The sequence below is a fragment of the Budorcas taxicolor genome, chromosome 2 (genome assembly GCF_023091745.1).
Source record: "Budorcas taxicolor isolate Tak-1 chromosome 2, Takin1.1, whole genome shotgun sequence".
In the NCBI taxonomy this organism is placed as follows: domain Eukaryota; kingdom Metazoa; phylum Chordata; class Mammalia; order Artiodactyla; family Bovidae; genus Budorcas; species Budorcas taxicolor.
The window spans coordinates 87,960,712-87,984,791 of record NC_068911.1 but is presented as its reverse complement, the minus strand read 5'-3'; the positions used below and the strand labels follow the sequence as shown (position 1 = coordinate 87,984,791).

At 42.1% G+C, this 24,080-nt stretch overlaps 1 protein-coding gene across 1 annotated transcript in view; it reads left to right on the top strand.

Moving 5' to 3' along the window:
* The window catches only part of FMNL2 (formin like 2), a 323,348-nt gene that overhangs the window by 263,917 nt on the left and 35,351 nt on the right, over positions 1 to 24,080 (top strand). Inside the window, exon 10 of the mRNA XM_052660187.1 lies at positions 23,323 to 23,397. Within this exon, the coding sequence (XP_052516147.1) occupies positions 23,323 to 23,397 (75 nt within the window). The remainder of the gene's footprint in view (positions 1 to 23,322; positions 23,398 to 24,080) is intronic.

Sequence of the window (24,080 nt, the reverse complement as noted above, 5' to 3'; positions counted from 1 at the left end):
TGATATTCGTATATATTGCAAAATGATCACAGCAATAAGTCTAGTTAACGTCCACCACCATGGTTTACTTTATTTATTCTAGGGCCCAAAGATATAATTGTTAATTTTCTCAAATGTCACTCAGGGAGAAGTAATGAACTTGGTCTAAATATCTTAAATGGATGCATTAAGCTTTCTTGGCTGTCCCATTTCCAAGAAGAATTAAAAACTCTTTGTAGCACTCCTTTTCCTATGGAGAATATGAAATAGCCAAGTCTGAAAACTGGTTTTGTTAAACGTATGTGGTTTCCATTTGTCACTTGAGCATCTGCCTTGTACATTTTATGAGCTCTTTCATCACAGTTACTTTCCTCAAATCACATGTATGATTCCTGCTTTGCTAGATGCACGAGGAACTGATCGAATAAATACAGACACTGATTTTTAGCAGTTTATAATCTTAATCAAGCAGTCCTGTCACATGAAAACAATAAACCAGTGTACATGCATGTTTGAAATGGAAACGAAATGACAACAAATGAAGAAACAATTACACACAGATAATGTGACACCAGGGATTCTGAACCAAAACAGCAAGACATCACAACTGAACTTACAGCCAGGTTCCTTTGGTGGTGGCATGCAGCACTCTATAGCCAAGAAGGGTGCCTGCCAACTCCCGTGTATGTGTCTAACATCTGAGGCTACTTTGAGGTGGGACGTGACAAAAGCAATGGAAGGCACTTGGAGCCCCAGGTTATAATAGGAACATCAGCCAAGGTGTGCCTTTTATCCTGGTAATCCCATTTGATTTCAGATGCTTTTGGCTTAAGACCCAAGCTGGATGAAAAATCCAGATCTCAGAGGGACTTCCAAACTCTCTCTCATCTTTCCTGGGACCCTCTAGGGTAGAACACAACTATTTGGAGTATTTATTGAGGACCTACTGTGTGCTGGCGGCTTGCCAGATACAACATGAAATTGTTTGGTTCTTATAGACAAGTGTTAATATCTCCATGTCATAGGAGAATAAAATTTCAAATATATCGTTTGCCCATGGCCCCATGGTCAGACAAGCAGAAAAGCTGGGGTTAAGATTTGGTGCTCCTGATTTTGAACTTCTGTTTTGGGTGATGTTTGGACCTGGTTATGTATCAGGATCCTGAGACAGGACCTAGGAGCCCATGCTCCCGCTCTGCTCCCTTAATTGGATTCACTGCCGCAGCTGACAGGTATACTAATGACTGACACATAATCCTCTTCATGGGCTGGCGAGCTTCAAAGATGCTTCTGTCAACAGGGAAAATGGTCCTCCTGCCTCTTTATTTACATGGCCTTCCTCCCCTGCTGTCACTGCTTTTAGATTTTTATATTATCCATTTTGCTAATTCCAACCATGGACAGAACCTAATACTGTCTTTTTCTGTATTCAACCTTAGTAGTAAAAAAAAATATCTGGGTTCTAAGAAAATGATGAAGAATAGTAGTGAATCTTTAAATTCATATTCTGGCTTCCAAAACACATAGAATCTCTTTTTAAATAAATTTATTCATTTTAATTGGAGGCTAATTGCTCTGCAACACTGTAGTGGCTCTGCCATATGTTGACATGAATCAGCCATGGGTATACATGTGTTCCCCATCCTGAACCCCCCCTCCCCATCCCATCCCTCTGGGTCATCCCAGTGCACCAGCCCCAAGCACCCTGTCCCATAAAACACATAGTCTTGAGAGAGAAGAATGTGTGAGTGCTTGTCTGTGAATGTTTTTATATGTCATAAACAGGATGTAAAACTTGTATTTATAAATAAGGAGATATGTGGGTGGATGGGTCTAAAATGAAAGTAAAACAGCATGTGAAGCTAACAGAACTTGAAAATCTTTGTCATTAGATCATATCACATGCTGAAAAGTCTTTTCCACACTGGAAGCACTCACTATACAGTTATCAGTGACCCTTGTCACTGGGCTTCCTTGGGCTTCCCTGAATAGCTCAGTTGGTAAAGAGTCTGCCTGCATTGCAGGAGACCCTGGTTCGATTCCTGGGTTGGGAAGATCCCCTGGAGAAGGGATAGGCTACCCACTCTAGTATTCTTGGGCTTCCCTTGTGGCTCAGCTGGTAAAGAATCTATGCAATGTAGATATAACTGTTCTAATAATAACAAGCAACTGATTATACTGCAGATCAAATTATGCCTTGAAATTATAATTGTAGAGAGTCAGTATTTCGGAGAAGGCGTTGGCACTTCCACTCCAGTACTCTTGCTTGGAAAATCCCATGGATGGATGAGCCTGGTAGGCTGCAGTCCATGAGGTCGCTAAGAGTCAGACCCAACTGAGCGACTTCCCTTTCACTTTTCACTTTCATGCATGGGAGAAGGAAATGGCAACCCACTCCAGTGTTCTTGCCTGGAGAATCCCAGGGACAGGGGAGCCTGGCTGCCGTCTATGGGGTCGCACAGAGTAGGACACGACTGAAGCGACTTAGCAGCAGCAGCAGCGGAGTCAGTATTTATTGAAACCAGTAAATCATGAGATGAATGTTAAATTTGTTTTCTCTTAGATAAGGTAGAGTGCCTTTCTTACACATAATACAAAAGACTTACCGAATTGAGTTTTAACTATCTGGTATCAGAATTGTATATGGTTTAGCCATTTAGGGCATTATGTGTACTCAGTTGAGAAAAACAAAAAGTAATCCTAAATCTTATAGCTGGTTAGTAGTACAGAGAAGTAAGTGTTGACTCTGAATTTGTAGAGCTTTAACCCAGATCTCCCTCATTTGTGTAATTTCTTATGAACGATGGTGGGTGTTTAAATCCTGATGTCTCCTTGGGCCAGCAGTTGCTTCTCAGAGAAAACAAACCATGTCACATGGGAGAGGGGACAAGGACAGTGCTGGTTCTGTGTGTGCTCTTGGCTTGCGCTGACCTCAAGCTGTGGTATTCATGTAGACAGGCCAGGAGAAGGATTATCCTAATAACCAGAATCTACATTCTTAGGGGTATGTGAGAAGAGAATCTACTTATTTATCTATTCAATCTGAGGTTTGAATATTTGTGTTAGTTTATGTTGATCTTTGTTTTAAAAGAATAGAATGCCACCCACAGGTCAGCATCTTCTGAATTTCTTTTCTCTTTTGCTTCTATCTTTATGTGAGGGGATTTTTTTCCCCCATATATGTCACAGTGAACAGTATATTCTTCAGTCATTTTAGCAAAATGTCACTGAAATCTTGGGTTTAGGGAGGTTTGGCAGGCAGTTGTTCCTGATTAGGAAAAGTTGTCCTTGTGGTCTCAGATGCCCAGTGTAGGTAGAATCTTGGTCAATGAGAAATGCCTATTGAGCTGCCCATAGCAGAGAGAACACACAGCCAGCCACCAGAATCCTCGGGAGGAGGACCATGGCAGGGTCTTTGCCCTCAAGAAGATTGTTTTTCATGCTTTTATCTCATTTAGTAAGTGGGATTCCATTCATCTCCTTAGAGAAAAATGAAGAGATTAACCCACCAGTTGAAGACTGGAGGGCTTCAACATCAGATATTGATATCTATTTTTGAAGATAAAGTAATATGCATTAGAGTGCCAGACCCTCTCCAGTATTCTTGCCTAGAGAATCCCAGGGATGGGGGAGTCCGATAGGCTGCCGTCTATGGGGTCGCACAGAGTTGGACACGACTGAAGTGACTTAGCAGCAGTAGCAGCAGCAGCCAGACCCTCTGGGCTTGGATCACTGTTAGAACATAGCTGAGCATACTGCTGCAATGTGGCACCAGATGCTGAAAGGATATTTAAAGACTACACATTTTAAGTATATAGCACGATTTTTTTTCCTCTCTGCTTCTTGAGCCAGCAAATCCATTCTCTCCTATTTCACTACCACTAATTAATTCAAACGTAAGTGAAAAGAAAGTATATTTTAGCTTTTAACAGATTTTAACATGTGATTATGTTAATTTATCATATTTCAGTTAATATTTAAAATCCCAACAAGGGTGATTTTCTGTGTTTTTGCAGTGAAATCTTATGGGTTATCTTACAATATCTGAAGTACATATTTTAGGAAAATAGCACTTCTAGTTTAATGGTATCTGACGGTGAGAAGGGTTTCCCTGGTGGCTCAGTGGTAAAGAATCCATCTGCTAATGGAAGAGACGCAGGAGAGGTGGGTTTGATCCCTGGGTTGGGAAGATCCCCTGGAGGAGGAAATGGCAATTCACTACAGTATTCTTCCCTGGGAAACCCCATGGACAGAAGAGCCTGGCGGGCTACAGTCTATGGGATCCCAAAGTCTGACTTGACTAAGCAGGCACGCAAGATGGTGGGGAAGGATATTAACCCAAGACCTTGCTTTTGGTGGGTTTGGAGGTTTGGGACTAAGCCTGGCATCACTGAGCAAGCACATATATCACCTCAATGTTTATCATAATAAATGTTTTAATTACATTTTTTTGTAATTACATAACTTTGTAATTACATAAATCTTGTGCCAAGCATCATTTGCAACATGACTGAACCTTTAGTCATCTCTTATGCTCCTTGAATTCTTTTCCCTTAAAAAGTTTTTTGTTTTGTTTTTTTTTAAGTAAAAGAAGTTAACACATCTGGTTGTGATGTTGAAACATCTCATGAAAATTTATGGTCCTGAATTGAGGACTAGGGTGAGAACAAGGAGTCATCTGTTTTTTCTAATTTAGCCACGTATAAGGACAGAGTGTCATCTTCCCTAACTGATGCTTTCTTAGTTACCTAGCAATATATGTTCATGAGCATTTGGTCTACCAGACAGAAGAAAGAATACATTTGAAAGTAAAGGTTGCTGTGTTGGTATTTACATTAGTTCAGGGTCTTGTTTACAAGAAGCAGAAACTAAGCCTAGCAGTGTCTAGGCTAAGATTGGAAGGATGGGTTGATTGGAAGGATGTCAGGGAATGCACAGAGGTCATAAGCAGCCTGGAGAAACAGGCCTGGAAAATAGGCAGGCATTCCCAAAAGGTAGTTGGACTCAGGCTGTGACCTTGAAGCCTGGACACCATAAACACTGTTTGGGGTTCTGGTCATGCCTTTTCTTTTCTCTCAAAGGACATGGACCACAGCTAGCAACCCACTGAGTCATAAAGCTACACTTAACTGGTTAAGGACATCAACTGGCCTCCACTTTGGAGTCAGAACACTATATTTAATTCAGTTTCCCTTAGGAACCCTGAGGTCGCCTACCTAGACCTTGCTCTAGGTCAGCCTATTTCTTTTTGCTATATTTATTCTTTGATGTAGCTTAGAAATTGCCTTTAAGAAAGTGTCCCCAAAAGTTGGTAAAAAAAAAAAAAGTGTGCCTGTTTGAAATCACAAGGAAAAAGTACTGAGGCCGTGCAGACTCTGCAGCAGAATAGCTCACTATGACACTAATAATAAAAATTCTCTAAGGTCTTTGAGCTACCCACTTCCCCAGACTGCTGGAAGGTACACCTGGAATTCATCAGGATTCCAGATCGATTATAACTGTGTTCTCATCTGCTTCCAAAATGACAGCATTTGGCTTTAACAAATAAACCCGAGGCCTGAGTTTGGTTATTAAAGGCCCAACGCCTTCCCACTTTGGACCTTCCAGCACAGATAAATGGAGCCTTGTGAAATGAGTCACTTGAGGCCACCAATTCTCTTGGACATAGCACTCTTGGCAGGAGCCATTATTTTTTTCACCTATTGCTCGAAGGCTTGCTAAGTAAGCTGATGTGGTTTAGCTACTGGGCATCTGAAAGCACTTGTGCTACACATGATTATGTTGATTTAAGAAAGCCTGTCAAGTTTTATTTACAGTGGACCCAATTGGGCAGGAAGGAGAGCAGACATTCTGGTGTGTTTCCAGCATCCTTCTGAGTTTAATCCCATCTAATCTAACCTCTCAAATATTTGAAGGGGATAGGATTATAAACCCAGCACAAGCCATCAGCATAACTCATTCACTGGTAAAATTCTCAGCATAGAGGGCAGGGTACTTAGTTTTTTCAGTCTCTTCTTGAGTTATAAGCAAAGTAGTCGTTTAAGTCTCAAACTCTGGGAGTGATAGTTCTAGAGCATGTGTGTATTTCAGCCTAGCAGGCCAGAATTAGGTCAGTCTAATAAGAGTCTGGAAGGAATCGGGAAGTAAAGTCACTGTGACTGTCTTTTGGACTGTGTACTCACTGCGGCAGTTGTTACTTGCTCGTGATAAATTACTCTGAACGTAGTCTTCTTAGACTCATGGATTGTGTGTGTCAGGAAGTCAGGCTGGGCATATCACGGTTAATTGTCTTTGGGCCTTTGCATCTCGGGTCTCATCAGGGAAGATCCGATTCACGAGGCGGGCTTTCACTTGGAGGTTTTCTCGCGCATATGTCTAGTTTCTGGGCTGTGATGACTCAAAGGCTGAGTTTGTGAGTCAACCAGAGTTGCCTGCATGTGGAACTCCCTGTGGCTGGAGCTTCTTGTGGCCTGACAGCTGGCCTCTCACAGGGCGTGTCCAGGAGGGAGCAGCTGCAGAGCAGGCATTCAGAGAGACAGAAGTCACGACGTGTCTTTTGAACTTTCCTCTGAAGTCATCAGTGTCGCTTCTGCTATGTTCTGTGGGTTACAAGCGAGTCCCTAAGGCCAACCCAGATGCCAAGGGGAAGGCAATGACTCGACTTCTTGATGGTGAAGAGTGTAAGGGTCACAGTGCAGAAGAACATGTGGGTGGAAGAGACTCCTGGGGTCATCTTTGGAAAATACAATTCACCTTAATAACTTTTTGAGAATTTATCCATTTAGCTGTTCCTCTTCTATTTTTTCTTTTTCACCCAATGTAATACTTGGTTTCTCCTCAGAACCAAAAACTGTATAAACTTTTTCACTGGAGAGAAAAAGAATGGTTACTACTCTTTTTGGAGGAGAAAGGAGCCATTTATATAGGGTTACTGAGCCCGTGGTAATGAACTAGTTGCTTGTCTATCATCTCAGTCTTTATTGTGGAGTAAGGAAGTGAAGGCTGCTATCCTGCTGAGAATCAAAGGATGAGTCATGCTAACTTGCAGGAAAAAAATTATGAGCATTTGCGTGCCCCTATCTGTCAGAAACAATGATAAACATTGGAAATAAGTATGACCATTAAGAGTTCTATCCTTAAGAGGGAGCATCCTAATCCAGTTAAGGAAACCAGTATTTCTGTAGTCATCGCTCCAGGCCGTATGAAGGTAAATGCCAGGTGCTTCGCAAAGAGAAGAACAACTAACCAGGAGGAGAAGGACGGAGGGCAGATACGGGGTCTGAGCTTTCAGGGGATGCTTCCTGTAGGAAAGAGTGCCTGAGCCGAGTTTAGGATGAATAAGAATTAACCAGGTATATTAATTTCTTGTCACTGTTGTAACAAATTGCCACAAGCTTTAGTGGCTTAAAACATCACAAATTTATTATTTTGCAGTTCTGTTGGTCATATGTATATAAAATACAGGATGCTGTTCTCGTGGGGAATCTATTTCCTGTCCTTTCGGTTTCCAGAAGTTGCTTCCATTCTTGGCTCATGGCCCCTTCTCTTCTGGCCTCCTTCCTTTAATGACCATTGTGATTATATTTGGCTCACCCAGATAATCCAGGATAATCTACCCATGTCCATATCCTTGGCTTAATCATATCTTCAAAGTGCATATTTCCTTACACATAAGGTAAATAATCACAGTAATAGGATTAGGACTTAGACATCTCTGTGGCCTACCACATCAGGTAGAAATGTCACTTGATGTGAAGAACGTGGCATCTTCATAAACCTTCAAGGACTTTGTGTGCTGTGTGCTTAGTCGCTCAGCCGTGTCCAACTCTTTGTGACCCCGTGGACTGTGGCCCACCAGGCTCCTCTGTCCATGTGCATTATCCAGGCAATAATACTGGAATGGGTTGCCATGCCCTCCTCCAGGGGATTTTATCCAGCCCCGGGATCAAACCCAGGTCTCCTGCATTGCAGGCTGATTCTTTACCGTCTGAGCCCTAGGGAGCCCTCCAGGACTTTAGTTCACCTTATATCTCCAGTCCACCTTAAGTCCAGTCTCACAGAAGGTAGGCTGTGGGAAGAGAACAGATGGGATAGAAAGTTACGAGCAGATCATGAAACCAATCCCTCATGACTTACTCTAGAGACTTCCTATTGTCCAGTGGCCTGAGGTCACAAAAAGCAGGTGATATATTCCTCACTCTTCTCCAAGCAGTGGACGTTTCAGTTGACTCTCTGTTAGTAAAGAACCGGCTGTAACATTTTGCTGCAGAAGTCAGGTGGGTGGGCCCAGGGTGGGTCAGGTTGACAGAGTAGGCTGTGGGTGGGGTCTGAAGTTTCTTTTAGACACTTTGACACTCATATGCCCAACTCCTTGGGCCTCTTCCTCCATTGACAGTTGTCTGCTCCCCCAGTGGTTATATTCATTCATTTCTAACATCTTCAGGACTTTCCTGGGATGTGGGCTGGGAAAGCTTTTTTTTAATTTTTAATTAAAAAAAGTACAGGAGATGATGATACCTGGGGCACACAGTGGTAAAGAGTCTGCCTGCCAAATGTAAGAGACTTAGGAGATATGAGTTTGATCCCTGGGTCGGGAAGATCCCCTGGAGGAGGAAATGGCAAACTGCTTCAGTCTTCTTGCCTGGAGAATCCTGTGGACAGAGGAGCCTGGTGGGCTACAGTCCATGGGGTTGCAGAGAGCTGGACATGACTGAGCCCACACGTACAAGGCAGATTATCGTGATTTCTGGTGAGCATTTGTAGAGATGCTTTGCCTCTCAACCCAACTTTAATTAGACCCTTGTCTCTCTCCACAAGACTGAATGCAATTTTGCACAACAGGGATCTTCATCTTCTATTTCATTTGTAGCAACCACTTAAAAAAAAAAAAAGATAGGGTGTTGCCTCCTTGTTTTAATGCATGTAAAATGCTATTTCTTAAACCTGTGCCCTTTGCCAACTGTAAAGCAGTTGGCCTGCATGCCCTGATATTATATTCTAGGAAGGTAATGAAAGATCTTGAGAGAAAGCAGAGAGAGCTGTATATTATTGCTTTAAGGCTCCAGAGAATCTGAAGCAGAGGCTGGCTCAGGGCCCTCCACATGCATGTTTCACCTGGGAGGTGTTTCTTTGACATTGAGATGATGCTTTAGTTGTGGGTACCTAAGAATGGTAGGAAGCACTCTGCTGTGTGTTGATAATAGAATTAGAGTCACAACCCCTCTAACTTTGGCAATATCATCACCAAGTACCATTAGAATGGGAATTTTCAGTTCCTGGTCGGGATTTGGTTGCCATTTTGGCATTTTCTGCAGAGTAAGGCTAAAGGATCTTTAATGGTAGGATCTCCTTGGTTTCTTTTTCTATGTGAAAGCTGCTACTGCTAAGTCACTTCAGTCACGTCCATCTCTGTGTGACCCCATAGATGGCAGCCCACCAGGCTCTGCTGTCCCTGGGATTCTCCAGGCAAGAACCCTGGAGTGGGTTGCCATTTCCTTCTCCAATGCAGAAAAGTGAAAGTGAAGTCGCTCAGTCGTGTCCAACTTTTCGTGACCCCATGGACTGCAGCCTACCAGGCTCCTCCATCCATGGGATTTTCCAGGCAAGAGTACTGGAGTGGGGGGCCATTGCTTTTCTCCATGTGAAAGCACTGCCTCCCTGTTCTCTCTCCTCCTTGCCCATCCCGACTTAAGTATACTTTAGTATTCTACCTTTTGTCTGGCTGTTTTTTAAGTTGTTTTAAATAAGTGGAGCTAGAAAGAATTGCTTTTCCATGTCAAATAATTTTGAATTATGGGTTATTTTAGTTGTTATTAAGTCTAGGCTAAGCAGTGGCTACGCCAAGACATAGGACCACATGAACCATCTTACTAAATAAGCTTGTAGATCCAAATAGAGCTGTTAAAATAATTATGAAAGTGTTTGTAAAAAAAAGATTTGTTAACTAGGAAAAGACAAATCATATTTATGCATCTGTGTGTATACATGTTATATGCACGTACATGTGTTATGAGTAACAGTGGAAAGATTATTTATGCACAGTGATGTATGTGTGCTCAGTCGTGTCTGACTCTTTGTGACCCCATGGACTGTAGCCCGCCAGGCTCCTCTGTCCATGGGATTCTCCAGGCGAGAATACTGGACTGGGTTGCCATGTCCTCCTCCAGGGGATCTTCCTGACCCAGGGATTGAACTTGTGCTTCTTTTGCCTTTTTGCATTGGCAGGCAGATTCTTTACCACTGCACTGCCACCCAGAAAGCCCATTTATGCATAGTAGTAGGCTGCAGTCTATGGGGTCGCTAAGAGTCGGGCACGACTGAGCAACTTCATTCTCACTTTTCACTTTCCTGCATTGGAGAAGGAAATGGCACCCCACTCCAGTGTTCTTGCCTGGAGAATCCCAGGGATGGGGGAGCCTGGTGGGCTGCTGTCAATGGGGTTGCACAGAGTCGAACACCACTGAAGAGACTTAGCAGCAGCAGCAGCAGTAAGCCCTAAAGAGAAGCCAGTGAAAGAGTTTGGAGTAGCAGTGTTACTTTCAATTTGCATGTATGTTTATTTCTACTGCTTGTAATGTTTGGGAAGTAACATTTTGTCTTGTGTAGTTAAATGTCCCTGTTGTGTACAGTGAGATTTTCCCTCCCAGGAACTTTCCATTTGGCTTCCTCTTGTCCTTTCTAAAGATGCGCAGTTGTCTTTTGTGTAACATCTCTCCAAAAATACAAGCATGGCTCATGGCCACTTTTTTTTTTTTCCAGGACTAGTAAGGCAGAATTCTTTGGAAGTTCTAGGGAATTGTTGAGCAAATTTCTTCTCAGAGAAAAAACATTGTTGTAAGATCAGGAGAGTGTGACAAAAAATAAAAGTCATGATTTTTGTCCCACGAAATTTCCATTGCTTTGAAAAAGACAGGACTTACTTTATACTTAGTTAAGAACCAAATGTGGGCTAAAATTCGCTATAACTCAAAACTTTTAGAGTTGTGTTTATATTTAAAATTTTATTCCCTTTTATAATTTAAGCTAAAGTTTTAGTTCTTTTTGCCAATGAATATGCTGATTGACCTTTATGAGTGAAGTTCAAATTTCATTTGAAATTTAAATAATTCTAAAACATGAGCATGTTTATTTGGGCTCCAAAGTCAGTACAGAAGGATTTTGTTTTGGTTTGTTTTAAATTAACAAACAATCATCTTCAGAAAGAAAACATGAGCAGTGTTCATGAAAGTGTTGCATTTTATTCCATGTTTTAAATCTTACCTAGTATGTAAGTTAAGTGTTTTAAAAAGGCACATGCATGTACAGCAATAGTAAAGCTACATGTATTTGCTGAGTGCTGACAGGCTAGCATATATTACTCTAATGATAATCTCTACCCAGTAAATTAGGAATGAACAAAGAGGGGTTCAGAGTAAATAGGCCAACTGACATACTTTAGTAAGTGGCAAGCTTGGCATTTTTATATGGATCCATTGAACTCATAGTCAGTGTTACATAACATATTGTCAAGGCTCATAGTGTTATATAACATATTGTCACATATCAAACACCTTCTACACAAATTGCTACACACCTTCAATCTTCTGCCAAAAGGCAAACTTAGTCAAGCAGTTATTGATTGGGTAGATTATTGGAATGTTTGAGGTTATTTGTAAAACCCAAGAATGGGATTCCCTGGTGGTCCGGTGGCTAAGAATCTGCCTTACAATGCAGGGGATGCAGGTTCAACCCCCTGATCAGGCAACTAAGATGCCACAACTAAGACTCTATGCAGACAAATGAATAAATAAATATTAAAAAAACAAACAAAAAAAACCACAAGATAATCTGAGCTGTTTGTATGGAGTCCAAAGAGAGGCGTGAAGTCTTGTGCACAATTACAAAGGAAGAGACTTGATTTAGTCAGTGGAGGGAACTCTGGGAGCAGAGAGAGACGGGCAAGTCTGTCCTAGGGGTGGTATGTGTCGGAATAAATGTGCTAGTTTACAAGAAAAAAATATCTGACTGGGACCCATGTTACAGAGTATAAAGCATGACAGGAGGCAATCACAATTAAGGTTCTGATGAATAGTGGAGGTTCAGAAAATCTTCACTGTGATGAAAAAAGAAATCTCAACTGGAAGACAGATGTAGGTAGGAGGGAAAAGGAAAATGGAAACGGAAGCAACAGTACTTTATAAAGTGCTTTTATATCAACTCTATTTGATTTTGTGGAAATCTAAGAAGGCATTATATGCAATCCTGATATATCTTAAAAATTATCAATCTCTGCATAAAAAAACAGAGGGCAGAGACGCTAGAGTTTGGAAGACAGGCAGGTCAGACATTAGATGACTGGGCCCTGAACCAAATCTGTGGCCATGACAGTGGGTATGAAGCCATAAAACCGAGGAAAAGTTGACAAGAGACAGCGTGATCCTCTGAATTGGGGATGGACATAAGTTGGAGAATAAGAATCTATTCTAACAGCATACATTTATTTAAGAAGGAAACACAGCCACAGCGAACAAATAAGAGCTGGGATTTTTTTTTTTCAGGTGAAGAAAATTGTCTTTTTAAGTTAATATTTTTAGTGATGGTAAAATGTCCAAGATCAGAGTCTTAGTTCTGCACTGAAGATAATGAATGAGAGAACAGGCTTAAACAGAGGTGACTGGGAATTGTGTGTGTGTGTTTTCCAAGTAGAGAATAGGATTATACTAAAGAAGTTGAACTCCACAAAGGCACCAGGCTAGAATGAGCTACAGGGATTCTCAGAAGAAGCCAACACATGACGCAAAGGTAGGCAAGAAGGAAGAGGATCCCTGGTGAGTCTGGTATATTGTGTGCAAGTCTTGCTTTAGGTGACAAGTTAGTCACATGGTCTCTGTATCCCTTCCAGTTCTACCGTTTTATGATTCTATATAAAATTTTAGAATTGTATATAGACTATATATTCTATATAAAAATAAAGATAAAGTGCTTCTTTGACTACAGATATTAAAACAAGACACCTAGATAATGATAGGTACAAGAATTTATGAACACAAGCAAGAAGTAACGTGTCCTAGGCTAGTTGATAAGATAGTGACAGTCTTAGGATAGAAATATTAATAAGTTACGGTGATTTTAGCCTACATTGTGATTTTAGTCTCTAGTTCCCTTTTATGACTGCCTGGAAATGGCTGCATCAGTCTCTAAACCCAGAAAGTGAAAGTGTTAGGCGCTTAGTCATATCCGACTCTTTGTGACTCCATGGACTGTTGCCCGGCAGGCTCCTCTGTCCATGGGATTTTTCCAGGCAAGAACACTGTAGCGGGCTGCCTTTCCCTTCTCCAGGGAATCTCTCCAACCCAGGGACTGAACGTGTGTCTCCTGTATTGCAGGCAGATTCTTTACCATCTGAGCCACCAGGGAAGCCCCTGTAAGCCCAGATCTCACTTAAAAATCTAAAGGAGCTTGCTGCTCCTCTAACCAGCAGGCGGGCTGAGCTTGTGGACATGCTGTGGGTACCTGCCCCTAGGAACATCGCGTCTGGGAAAGCTGAGAGCATCCTGGCTTGGGCAGTGTGTGAAAGCTTGCGCTTCGGAGCCATGGTTTAGGCTCTGTAGCTCTGGCTCACGGTAGATCCATAGCCACTCCTTACTCCTTTCACCACAGTGACGCATGGCTCCTGCCCAGCTCTGTACCAATCTGCCAGGAATATATAGTCCACTCAGTTTTCATTCAGACATTGGACTGAAAGATGCTCAGAACAGGAAAGTGGCTCAGTGGTTCCTGATGATGATCCAGCAACCACTGCCACTCTCCTTTCCTCATAAAGTTGAGCTCTCAGACAGAAGTCTCCCCATCAGCTGTGCGTCACTGCAAAGTGGAAGTGGCCAATCACAGTAACATGAGCTGTAGCTCTGTTTTGTTTCAGCAGTTTGGTTTGGGCCATGGAAAAATGAGGGTTCCTTCCATACTAGTACATGTACCAGCAATACATGTGGTAGCCCAGATTAGCTGGTACGCTACTAAGGGCCACACTGAATTTTCCATGTGGAAGTGGCTTCCAGGAATAGGTGAAAACCTAGGGAAGAGTATTTTCTGTACGGTAGGTAGCAAGGACATGTTTAGTGCTTTGGTAGAAAGTAATCTTTTGGTTCCTCGCCTGTTTGTTCTTGATGGTTTGAGATTACAGCATGTCAGGCATTCTAGGACAAATTTGTCTAATTAGGCAGATTGACTGAGTCTGATTCTCCCTGAACTTGGGGAACATATGTCCTAATAGACCATGCAGGAGAAAACAGTTTCTGTATTTCTCTCATATTCTTGCTTGGAATCTAACATTGACTTGGCTTTGAGAAGAAAAACCTGGTCTTCTAATGAGCCTCCACATGACACCCCAGAGACATCCAGAGAACAGTAAGGGATTGCTTCAGTGTAACCTGCTAAATGCCAGGGATTGTACCTTGCCTTGTTAACCATAAAAACTGAAGGGAAGTCTTTTATTTTTCTACCTCGTAAACTAATGGAGGGCTCTTTTCTGCATAGAAGACCATATCCTGTCTCTGAATGGTTTGACTTATCTTCATGGAGAGATGGCATATGGGTTGTTCTTTATATGGTGTGGTTGATTCCCATATGTTAATATGCAGCAAAAGTGCTTTATGTAGGGTTCTTATTTCCTCATATAGAATATTAAAAAGGTGTCCATTCAGGGGTTGAGACTTAATAAAATAATACTTTTTATTGCATTATCAGCTTTCTGGTGGCTCAGATGGCTGAGCCATCTAAGTGACCTCCCTGGTGGCTCCTGCCTGCAATGCGGGAGACGAGGGTTCGATCCCTGGATCTGGAAGATCCCCTGGAGAGGGAAATGGCGTCCCACTCCAGTATTCTTGTCTGGGAGATCCCATGGACGGAGGAGCCTGGCAGACTATATAGTCCATGGGGTCACAGAGAGTCAGACATGACGGAACGACTTCACTTTAAAACTTTATTGCATTATCAAGGCTGTTCTTAAGTGAAACTGTATTAAAAAAAAAACAAACTGAGAATGCATGGCTGTGGTGAATACAATGATTGCTCATATAATTTGTTGCCACTGCCTTGATTTGTATAAGTCACCAGTAATTTCATTCATCTCTCATTGCTTTTGTACCACCAGTGCAAATGTTAATTCTGTGAAAAAGGTAAGTAGCATCTTAGTATTACTATACAAATAGTTTTGATCTCACAAACCCTGGAATAGGGCCTCAGGAGCCCTCAGTGTTCAAAGACCCCACTTTAAGAACTGCTGCCCAAATCTGTAATCTCCTGTCATCTTTGACTTAGTGGATGTGGTGACCAGAGGCTAAAGCAGGGTCTTCCTGATGAAGACCCAGAATTGGGGCAGAGCACAGAAGAAAGTAGAAGAGACCATGAAATGAGAGTTAGGTAGGAGCAGCGGATAAACTTCAGGCATTTGCCTGTTTGTGGACTGAGGTCTTTGATCTAGCAAGCAAAGAGTCCTTGTCTTCAAGGGCTCTGAGTTCTTAGCAAATCTTTGTTGGATTTAATTTGATTTGTTGTGATTCAGGCAAGAGGATAGCTTGGGTTGGTGTCTGCCTCCTAAGCAGGTCCTGTGGTCTGTGGTGGGCATGTCACAGGATTGACACAGCTCCTGCCATGTGCTATTGCTGTAGTTCAGCGAACATGTGGTAACCACTGGAAAGGTGTCATTGTGTCTTTCTCGTTTCCCCCGCCCACCTCACTTGACCAAATTGTGTATATGTTCAAAGAGCAAAGTTGAGAGGGAAAATGAATGGGATAAAGCATAGAGTTAGACTTTTTTCTACTATTGGGGGATCTCACTGGCAAGTTGTCCCAGAAATGACTAGAGGCCTTTGCCATTTGCCAGTTTAAAAAAGCCCATCATTTTAAACAACTGGAAGGTATTTTGGTCTTCCCGTGGAAATAGAAGCCTTGAAAGAATCCGTATCATTACTGATGACCAAGAGATGTGAGTCTTGCAAGTGAAACCAGAGAATTTCGAGTCCGACATTAGAAATATTCCTGAAAGATGTCATTGATGAGGAATTGTATGGTGGAGCCTCACTCTGTAGAATTTAATGAAGGCCATCCTTTTTTTAAGAGGAGCAATAAAAATGCATTTCTCATTTAAGGTGTGGTGTGTCAACAAGTCGTCCTCTGGGGATTTTACTAGCCCTTTGCTTCTATGTCAGGATTCTTTGTTCAGTACTGCAACATATGTGCATGGGAAGTGAAACAGTCATCTGGATGCTTTGTGTGCCTGGTGCCAAACATCTGGGTATTTGGAAACATCTGGAAAAGTGACTGAAGTTTTCACGAGGGTGTTCAGCATTATGTGGATGAAACCTCTGGTTCATAATCAGACATCTGCCAACCCAAGGTTGATTATAAATGTTTCATTAATTTATGAGGAAGGAAGGTTGGTCGATTGTACAGTACACTGTTGTTTGACTTTCACTAGTTTTTATTGCAGTGGAGTGATATCAGGTTGTTGCATTTCAGAACGTTTCAGTCTGATGAACATTTCCGCTTTTAAATTCCAAGGAGAGGGGAGAGCCAGCAGCAGGTCAGAGTGGTCGGCTGCTGTCAAGGCGGCCATTCGGTGTCTGTGTTTGAAATGTCTAGTCACCTCAGGGAAGAGATACTAGATGCTCACAACCACAGAACACCCCAGAAAAGTGGTTTTGTTGGGTCACCATGGTGTCAGTAATCCATAGACTGCTCGCGCTCTCAACAGAGAATAAGAGATGCTTTCTCCTAGGTCTAACGAGGCATTAACTGTTTACTTCATGTGACCCCAAGAAGAAAACGAAACTTTTGTTCCTGGGCAGGCCTTGAGAGGGGTAGTCTAACTGTCATAGTAGCCTGTGCTTTTAAAAGAGTGCCTTTCTGTGGGGAGCCCTGCAGATCACAGGGGCCTATTGTGAGAAGAGAAAAAGAAAGCATTGAGGCAGGCACCAGGCAACAGAGCAAGGTGGAAACACTTAAGCGAGAGGCCTTTAATTTTTATACAAGTAACCTAGAAGCATATTTTATACCCACCTCGTAAGTCAGGCCGCAGTCTGGCTGTAGACTAGGCGTGGTTTTCTGGGAGCTATTGCTGGGGGAAACCAAAGATAGTCTCTGACCTTGATGGGGATGGAGAGGTGGCTGAAAGCTGGCAGTCTGTTCATTGCAACATCTGGCTAGCGAGATAATATTCTTCATTCTAAAGCTTTTGTAAAAAACCATCTTTTCTCCGTGATTAGCTTTTAGGGAAATCACACCCTAAACTCTGTCCACCCTTAGAGATGCTTTAAGCCACTGTCTCTTTTGCATCCAGGGCCTCTGGTTTGTCTAAATGATCTGGGACACTCTTCAGAAATGTCCTGCACAGATGTTGGAGGACAGAGTTAAGTTGTTTTTTTGGCAGGGGCTATGTTTTTGCTTCAAAAGTGAAATGGATCTGGCTTGCCTCGGGTGTGGCCATTTGTGTCTGGTCGGGGCAGGATTTATCCACTTCATAAGCAGAGTGAGCCTGATGCCATGAGATGGTGCTTTGGCCTTCCAGCTTGGTACTCGGGGGCCTGCAGAGCCGAGAGCATCTCTCTAAAGTTGGTTTGTGTAGAGTTTCCAGGCCAGTCAGCTTGGGAATATCATGTTCTGTGGCCATGCCTAGATTAGTTTTAGAGCTTCAAGATACCGAATGGGAGAATTTTTTTCCCAACTTTTATTAGCAATGAAAACTTTCAGTGAAACATTTTCCCCTGGGAATAAATCTTACCAGACAACGCAGTATGATACAGAATTAATAAACGAGGATGGGAGTCTCAGGAATTTCACTTGTGCTTTCTTCCTGTCCCTGACGGGCCCCCATCCCCGGGTGCGTTCCCCTCGCGCTGCCAGTTGTCTGCGTGCTCAGTGCTGTCCAGCTCTGTTGAGAGCCCATGGACTGTAGCCCACCAGACTCCTCTGTTCATGGGATTTTCCAGGCAGGCATACTGGAGTCCACCATTTCCTTCTCCAGGGGATCTTCCTGACCCAGGGATTGAACCCATGTCTCCTTCATTGACAGGTGGATTCTTTACCACTGGGCCACCCGGGAAGCCCAAAGTGGGAGATCCATCCCTGGGTGGGCATCACTGTAACCTTTCATGCTTCCTAAAAAAAAAAGATTTGACAACCAACAATATAGTCTAAAGCTCTTAAATCAATGTATGTGAAAACCAAATTCCAGGGAGGTTCATGGAATTGTCCAGGCTCACAGTAGCTTAGAAATGGTACTGACTTATAACCTAGGTTTTATGGTCCCCTGTTTAATACTCCACAGACCTATTTCTCATGTCCTATCACCCTCACCAGTGCTAGAGCTTAAAGGTGCAAAGAGGGCTGCTGTGTTAGGCAGGACCCCACAGGGATGGGTAGGTGATGCCTGTGTTCACAGTCAAGTCTGGGGTCGATCTCAGCCTGAGTGCTTTCTCCTTACACAGTGTTAATCAGGGTCAGTGAATTTATTCACATGGGACTGATTTATAAATGACTTACACACGAAGATGCCTTTTAAGTATACAGCAGAGTATGTGCTTTTCCAGAGTGTATACTTTTTTTCTGCCTTGTTGACTTCTTATCTGGCAGCCCTGCTGTAGAAGTCTAATTCCTGATGGAACAGGCTTCTCTCCATCTCTGCCTTCTATGCCTGTGTCTCTTAAATTCACTTCCTACCCTCTCTACTCCAGTGGCTGTGTGTTATTGATGGAAGGTGTCAAAGTTAGTGGGGAAATGAGAAATACCAGTGAATAGAAAAGTCAAGAAATGACAAGTTTCAGTTGCAATAGTACAACTGTTTTACTTGGAAGTTTTCAGATTGTCTGGTCTTTGTTGGCAGATGGAAGTTATATGCAGCAGTTTATAATGTGCAATAATATATACATGCAAACATGTGCCTGGCTGTCCTGTACATTTTGATGAAGCCCTTGAGAGCATCCTCACGAAGGCTGTTGTAGATTTGGGAAATAACTGGGGATCAGTGTTTCGTTCCTTTCATCCTCACCAGTTTTCTAAATGAGGCCAGTTTCAAAGGAGAGAAGAGGCATGTTCAGCCATGATGATCTTATTTGAACCAAGTTTGCAGGGGTGGTCCAGATGTGAGCTGTAGGAGCTATGACAACTTTCCTTTGATGTAGAACACGACTTTTACCAACCTTCCCCAAACATGGCCTCCCATTTCCTGTGGGATTGTAGTATACTCTGGTTTAATGATTGCTAAAGGAACATAGAAACAAATGTGAATCTGGTCTGCACGCTTCCTTTTTTTTCCAGCAGGAACGAAGGGGTCCTCGAGGATCCTTACTGTTCCTGTGGAACAAATGTCAGAAAGTGCCACCCTGAATTCATTAGCTGAGATCGACAGCAGAGCAGTGTAGCTAAACCTTTACAGAGAGTGACATGGTGGGGCTGACGGGGGAGCCCTTCTAGTTCTTCCACTGGGTGAGGAGAGTGGTCAGTCTTCCGTGGTTTCTCCAAGTCGGCATCTATGTTGACAATGTGTTGTTTGGTGCAGTTGGATCCTTTGCACCCATTTCCAAGGAGCTGTAAGTTGGAAGACATTTAAGTCTATTATTTTTAAAGAGTAAAGGTATTTAATACTTTTTGTTTCATAACACATGTTCTCAGCATGGATTTGTCTGTTGACAGAATGAAGAATTTCTAAGGAAAGGCATATATTCAAGCCTCCTCTTAATAGCTATTTCAGTCCAGTCTACCAGTCTAGTACAATGACTTTTCAGATCTTTATTCAGCTGAAAATTAATATAATATTTCTTGTTCTGAAGTTGATCCCATATTTTTTATTAACAATCTGGGTAGCTTTGCTGTCCACATGTGCTTTCCTCAGCTGTATAAAATCCACTTTCTTAATGCCCTGGACACAATCTCTGATTATTTGGGAGTTGGCTTATTATTCATTGTATCCATGCAGGGACAGTGGGCCAATCCCTGCTTCATTCCTGTGATACCCAGTTATAATAATTGTGTTTATGTGTAGTTAAATTGGAAGTTGAATAAGTTGTGGAGTTAATGATGTAGCTGTCCAATTTACAACTGGGAGTAAAAAAGGATGAGGCTTTAATCAGCTAGTCTAATACCGAATAAGCCACTGGTCCCAATTGCTGGTCCAACAATTATGAGTCCTTTTTAAAGACACAGATTCCTAGTTCTGTCCATGGAGATTCTCATTCAGTGTGTCCTGGTGTAGACCTTAGGAATCGTCCATTTTCAGAAGTTCCATGGGAGATTCTGGTGCATGGTTAATTGAGTGCATGCCCGATGTAATGATTGTGCTTCTTAATGATAACATTTTCCATCTCTGTTGGTGTCTCAGATGATTCTGAAATGCTTTTACTATCATCTTAAATGGAATATATTTTTCTGAACATTCTGGGCTGTGTGAGAGCAGGAACATCAGGCTGGCAGTTGGAAACCTGGTTCTTGTCTCTGTGTGGATGTTTTATCACGCTGGAGATATTTGGTCTGTTTAGGTGGCAGTCTCATTCACAAATTGAGGGCACCAGGTTCCCCAAGGTACTTTCCAGATTTCTGACATTCTTTGATTTGGAAGATTTTGCCCTCCTAGGAATTGTCTTCGTCATCACTGTTCACTGAGGGTTGCTGCCTCTCCTGGTTCAGTGAGTGCTGAGCTGTTCAACAGAGCATTGCTCACAGCCTGCTTCTCAGGAAAACTGGCAGCTGTCCCCACGTCCAGAACCACCTCTCTTCCTTTCTCCTGTCACTGCATGTTACTGAGTTCAAGTTTGCTCTGCTCACCATACGACAGGGTAATGAATCCAAGAGACGAGGTGTTGCAGCAAGGAATACGACTTTATTCAGAAAGCTGGCTGACCAAGAAGATGGCAGACTAATGTCTCAGCATAGCCAGCTTGTTGGGATCTGGATGCCAGGTTCTTCTATGGATCAGAGATGGGGAGGGAGGTGAGGAAACAAAGTAAACAGGCCATTAGTCTTGAAGGTATCTCCTAGAATGGCAGCCTCAGGCAGGGGGACGTGTGAGTTCCTTCCTTCCTCCCGTCTACAGGTGGACAGGGTTCTGAACAAAGGCACTCTAACAGTCAGGCAGAAAGGGAGGATTCTCTAAGGCAGGCTGTTATGTATAGTTATAACAAAAGCAATGGAGACCAAGTCAAAGAAATAGTTCCAGTGTGGAGTCAGAATTGACTTTTCCCTGCAACATATCCACCTCCCAAAACAGACGAAAGTAAACTGTCCTGCTGGGAAGCAAGTTCTTATGTTGAGGTTTCTCTTAAGGAAAATTCAAGTTGTACTGCTGACTTTTTCTATACCATGTCTTGGAAGTTTTTACCAACTGGGCTTTTTTTGCAGCCTAGGAACGCTTGTGTCTTTGAGCACAAGATGTGACTGATGTCATGGTTTAGGGAGCTGATCCTGCACTTCCATATCCCCTTCAATAAGCCTTAGTTTCCCAGAACTTGTGGTATATGCTGTAGAGAGTCTGGTGGGCCCCAGGGCAGAATGTGACTTCTTTTAAATCTCTGGTTCTCAGCCTTTGTAGAGCATCAGAATGGTCTGTAGTACTTTTCAAATGTACCCACCCAAGTCACGCCAGCCCTGCCTGGGCCCCCTGACTCGGGCTTTCTAGGGTGGGATTGGACACACATGTATGTCTTTTAAAGGTTCCACTTAAACTCTCCCTTCTGGAGCCTGCTTTTCTTCATTCTGACCTGGCCCATGCACTGTTCCTGTGTCTTCTGTAATTATTTTTTGTTAAAGTGGGTATAGATAAATGAGGAGTTGTCATCGGAATATAGTAAACTGTGGTCTAGTCTATTGAGAAAATTAACTCACTATGAGAAAAGAAGTTTTTCAGAGGGGAGGGAGTCTACTGAGCATTCCTAGCACACAGTTAAGGCACAGGAACCACTAGTGAAGATTAACCCTTGTCCCTGTCTACAGAGATCTGAAGGTTCTTGTTTTATTGTAAAACATCATGGGGAGCAGTAGTAGATCATTCACTGTTTCATTAAGAATATTTTAACATAATATCTTGTTTATCCTCTTTTCAGTGCAATTCAGCAAATATTGAGAATTTACGACATGCTCAGCACTGTTCTAGATGCTGAGGATAGAGTAGGGAGCACAACATAAAATTCCTGCCTTCACTCGACACACTCTTCCCCAAAGTGTGTGTGTGTGTGTGTGTGTGTGTGTTTGTACATGCATTAATTTACCATGACAGAGTTAAATGGCTGCATTATAGCATTATGAAATGTCATTTTAGGAGAAATCTTTAGGATTGGCCTGATTATTTCTAAGATCACAAAGGGAATCACAAAACTAAGCATGTGAAACCTGAATTAAATCCACAAAATATTAATACCAGAGACTGTCTTACTGTCAACAAGGAGTCCGTGTGTGTTCAGGTAGCAATTTTCTGAAGGTGTAAGGAAATAAACTAGTGGATTTAGGACTTTGCTCCAAAAACAAAAAGGCGAGACAAAGACACTGAAAGAATTAAAGCTCATCTTTTGATTTTGGGCACAAGTCTCCAGGTTGTTGTCACTTGGTACAAATCTTTCTTTGACTGTGTTTTTAGCTCCATGTTTTTAATTTCCCGTATATGCAGAATACTTTGGGACTTTGGAGTTCACAGCATTTTATCTGCTTATTTCACCTGTTCAGCAGAAGCATTCATTCGAGCTGAATGCATGTCTTTCAGGCCTCTGGAGTGCTGCTTCACAAATGACTGCAAAATTCTGTCCTCATCTTGAAGGAATTAGATAGCTTCCTAAATTTTTATGTTGTAGTTTACGCTTAAAATTATTATGATAGAAATAAAACCAGTATTGTAAAGCCATCATCAATAAATTAAAATAAAAATAATTATTAGGCATGTTAGACATGATATACACATTTTGAATCTGCTTCTCAAGGAATTTAAATACAAAGTTATGAAAAATCTGTTAGTATGTCTGTTTCAAAAGTACTTTTGTGAAAAGGAAAAGTGTGGTCATTTTTTTTAAAACCATAACCAACATTCTGGGATTGTGAATGCCAGCTAAAAAGATGGGTGCAACAAAAAAGTGACCAGTGAAAGAAGAGCACATTTGGTATGGATTTCAAGCCATGAAGAGAACAAGTAAGAGAAACAGAGGATGAGCTTCGGTGCTGGCTCATGTTGCTGCTTGTGCATTAACTAACAGGAGAGAAGTAAATAGCGTGTGAGAGGGGGATAAAATAGATGTTCTGGAAATAATTATTAGTGCTAAAATTTCTGCATCTAATTTTGGAGTGCTTACTTTTGGAATTTCACATGCACAATGATAATGTGTGTTTCAGGTTTGTGGAGAAAAACAACGCTTTGAGAAGTTGATGGAACATTTCAGGAATGAGGACAATAACATAGATTTTATGGTGAGTTATTTCAGTGCTACATTCAATAAAGCCAACTCAGATTTAGCAGTTATTTCTTAAATCCACTTACATTTATATATTATGTATATGTATGTATTATAATGTTACAAAGGATAGGAAACAATTTTATACGCTATAGATTCAAATTTTACTTGCTCTCTTCATCTGTGTTTGACCTTTATGGCATTTATCTCCAGGTTTTGTTTTGTTTTGTTTTTTTCTATCATAAAGGCCAAAAGTATTTATTGGTTACAGTGCTTTTGTTGACCCTTGAACAATGCAGGGGGTTGGGGGCTTCAACCCTCCCCACAGTGGAAAACCCTCCTGTTAACTTACAGGAGGTTATGTGGTTACTCTGGTTACATGGTGTCACATCTGCAGGTTCAACCAACTGTGGGTCATGTAGTACCTAGTCTTCATTATTGAAAAAAATTTGACCTGCACAGTTCAAACACATCTTGTTCAAGAATCAACTGTGTTTATAGCATAAAGGGGGAAGCCATGCATTTGTGAAAAGGAAGTTAACAGTTGGCGCAAATGCCTGCAGGAGCCAGCTTGAGCAGTCAGTGGTCGTGATGGTTTAGTCACTAAGTTATGTCCGACTCTTGTGACCCCATGGACTGTAGCCCACCAGGCTCCTCTGTCCATAGGATTTTCCAGGCAAGATTACTGCAGTGGGTTGC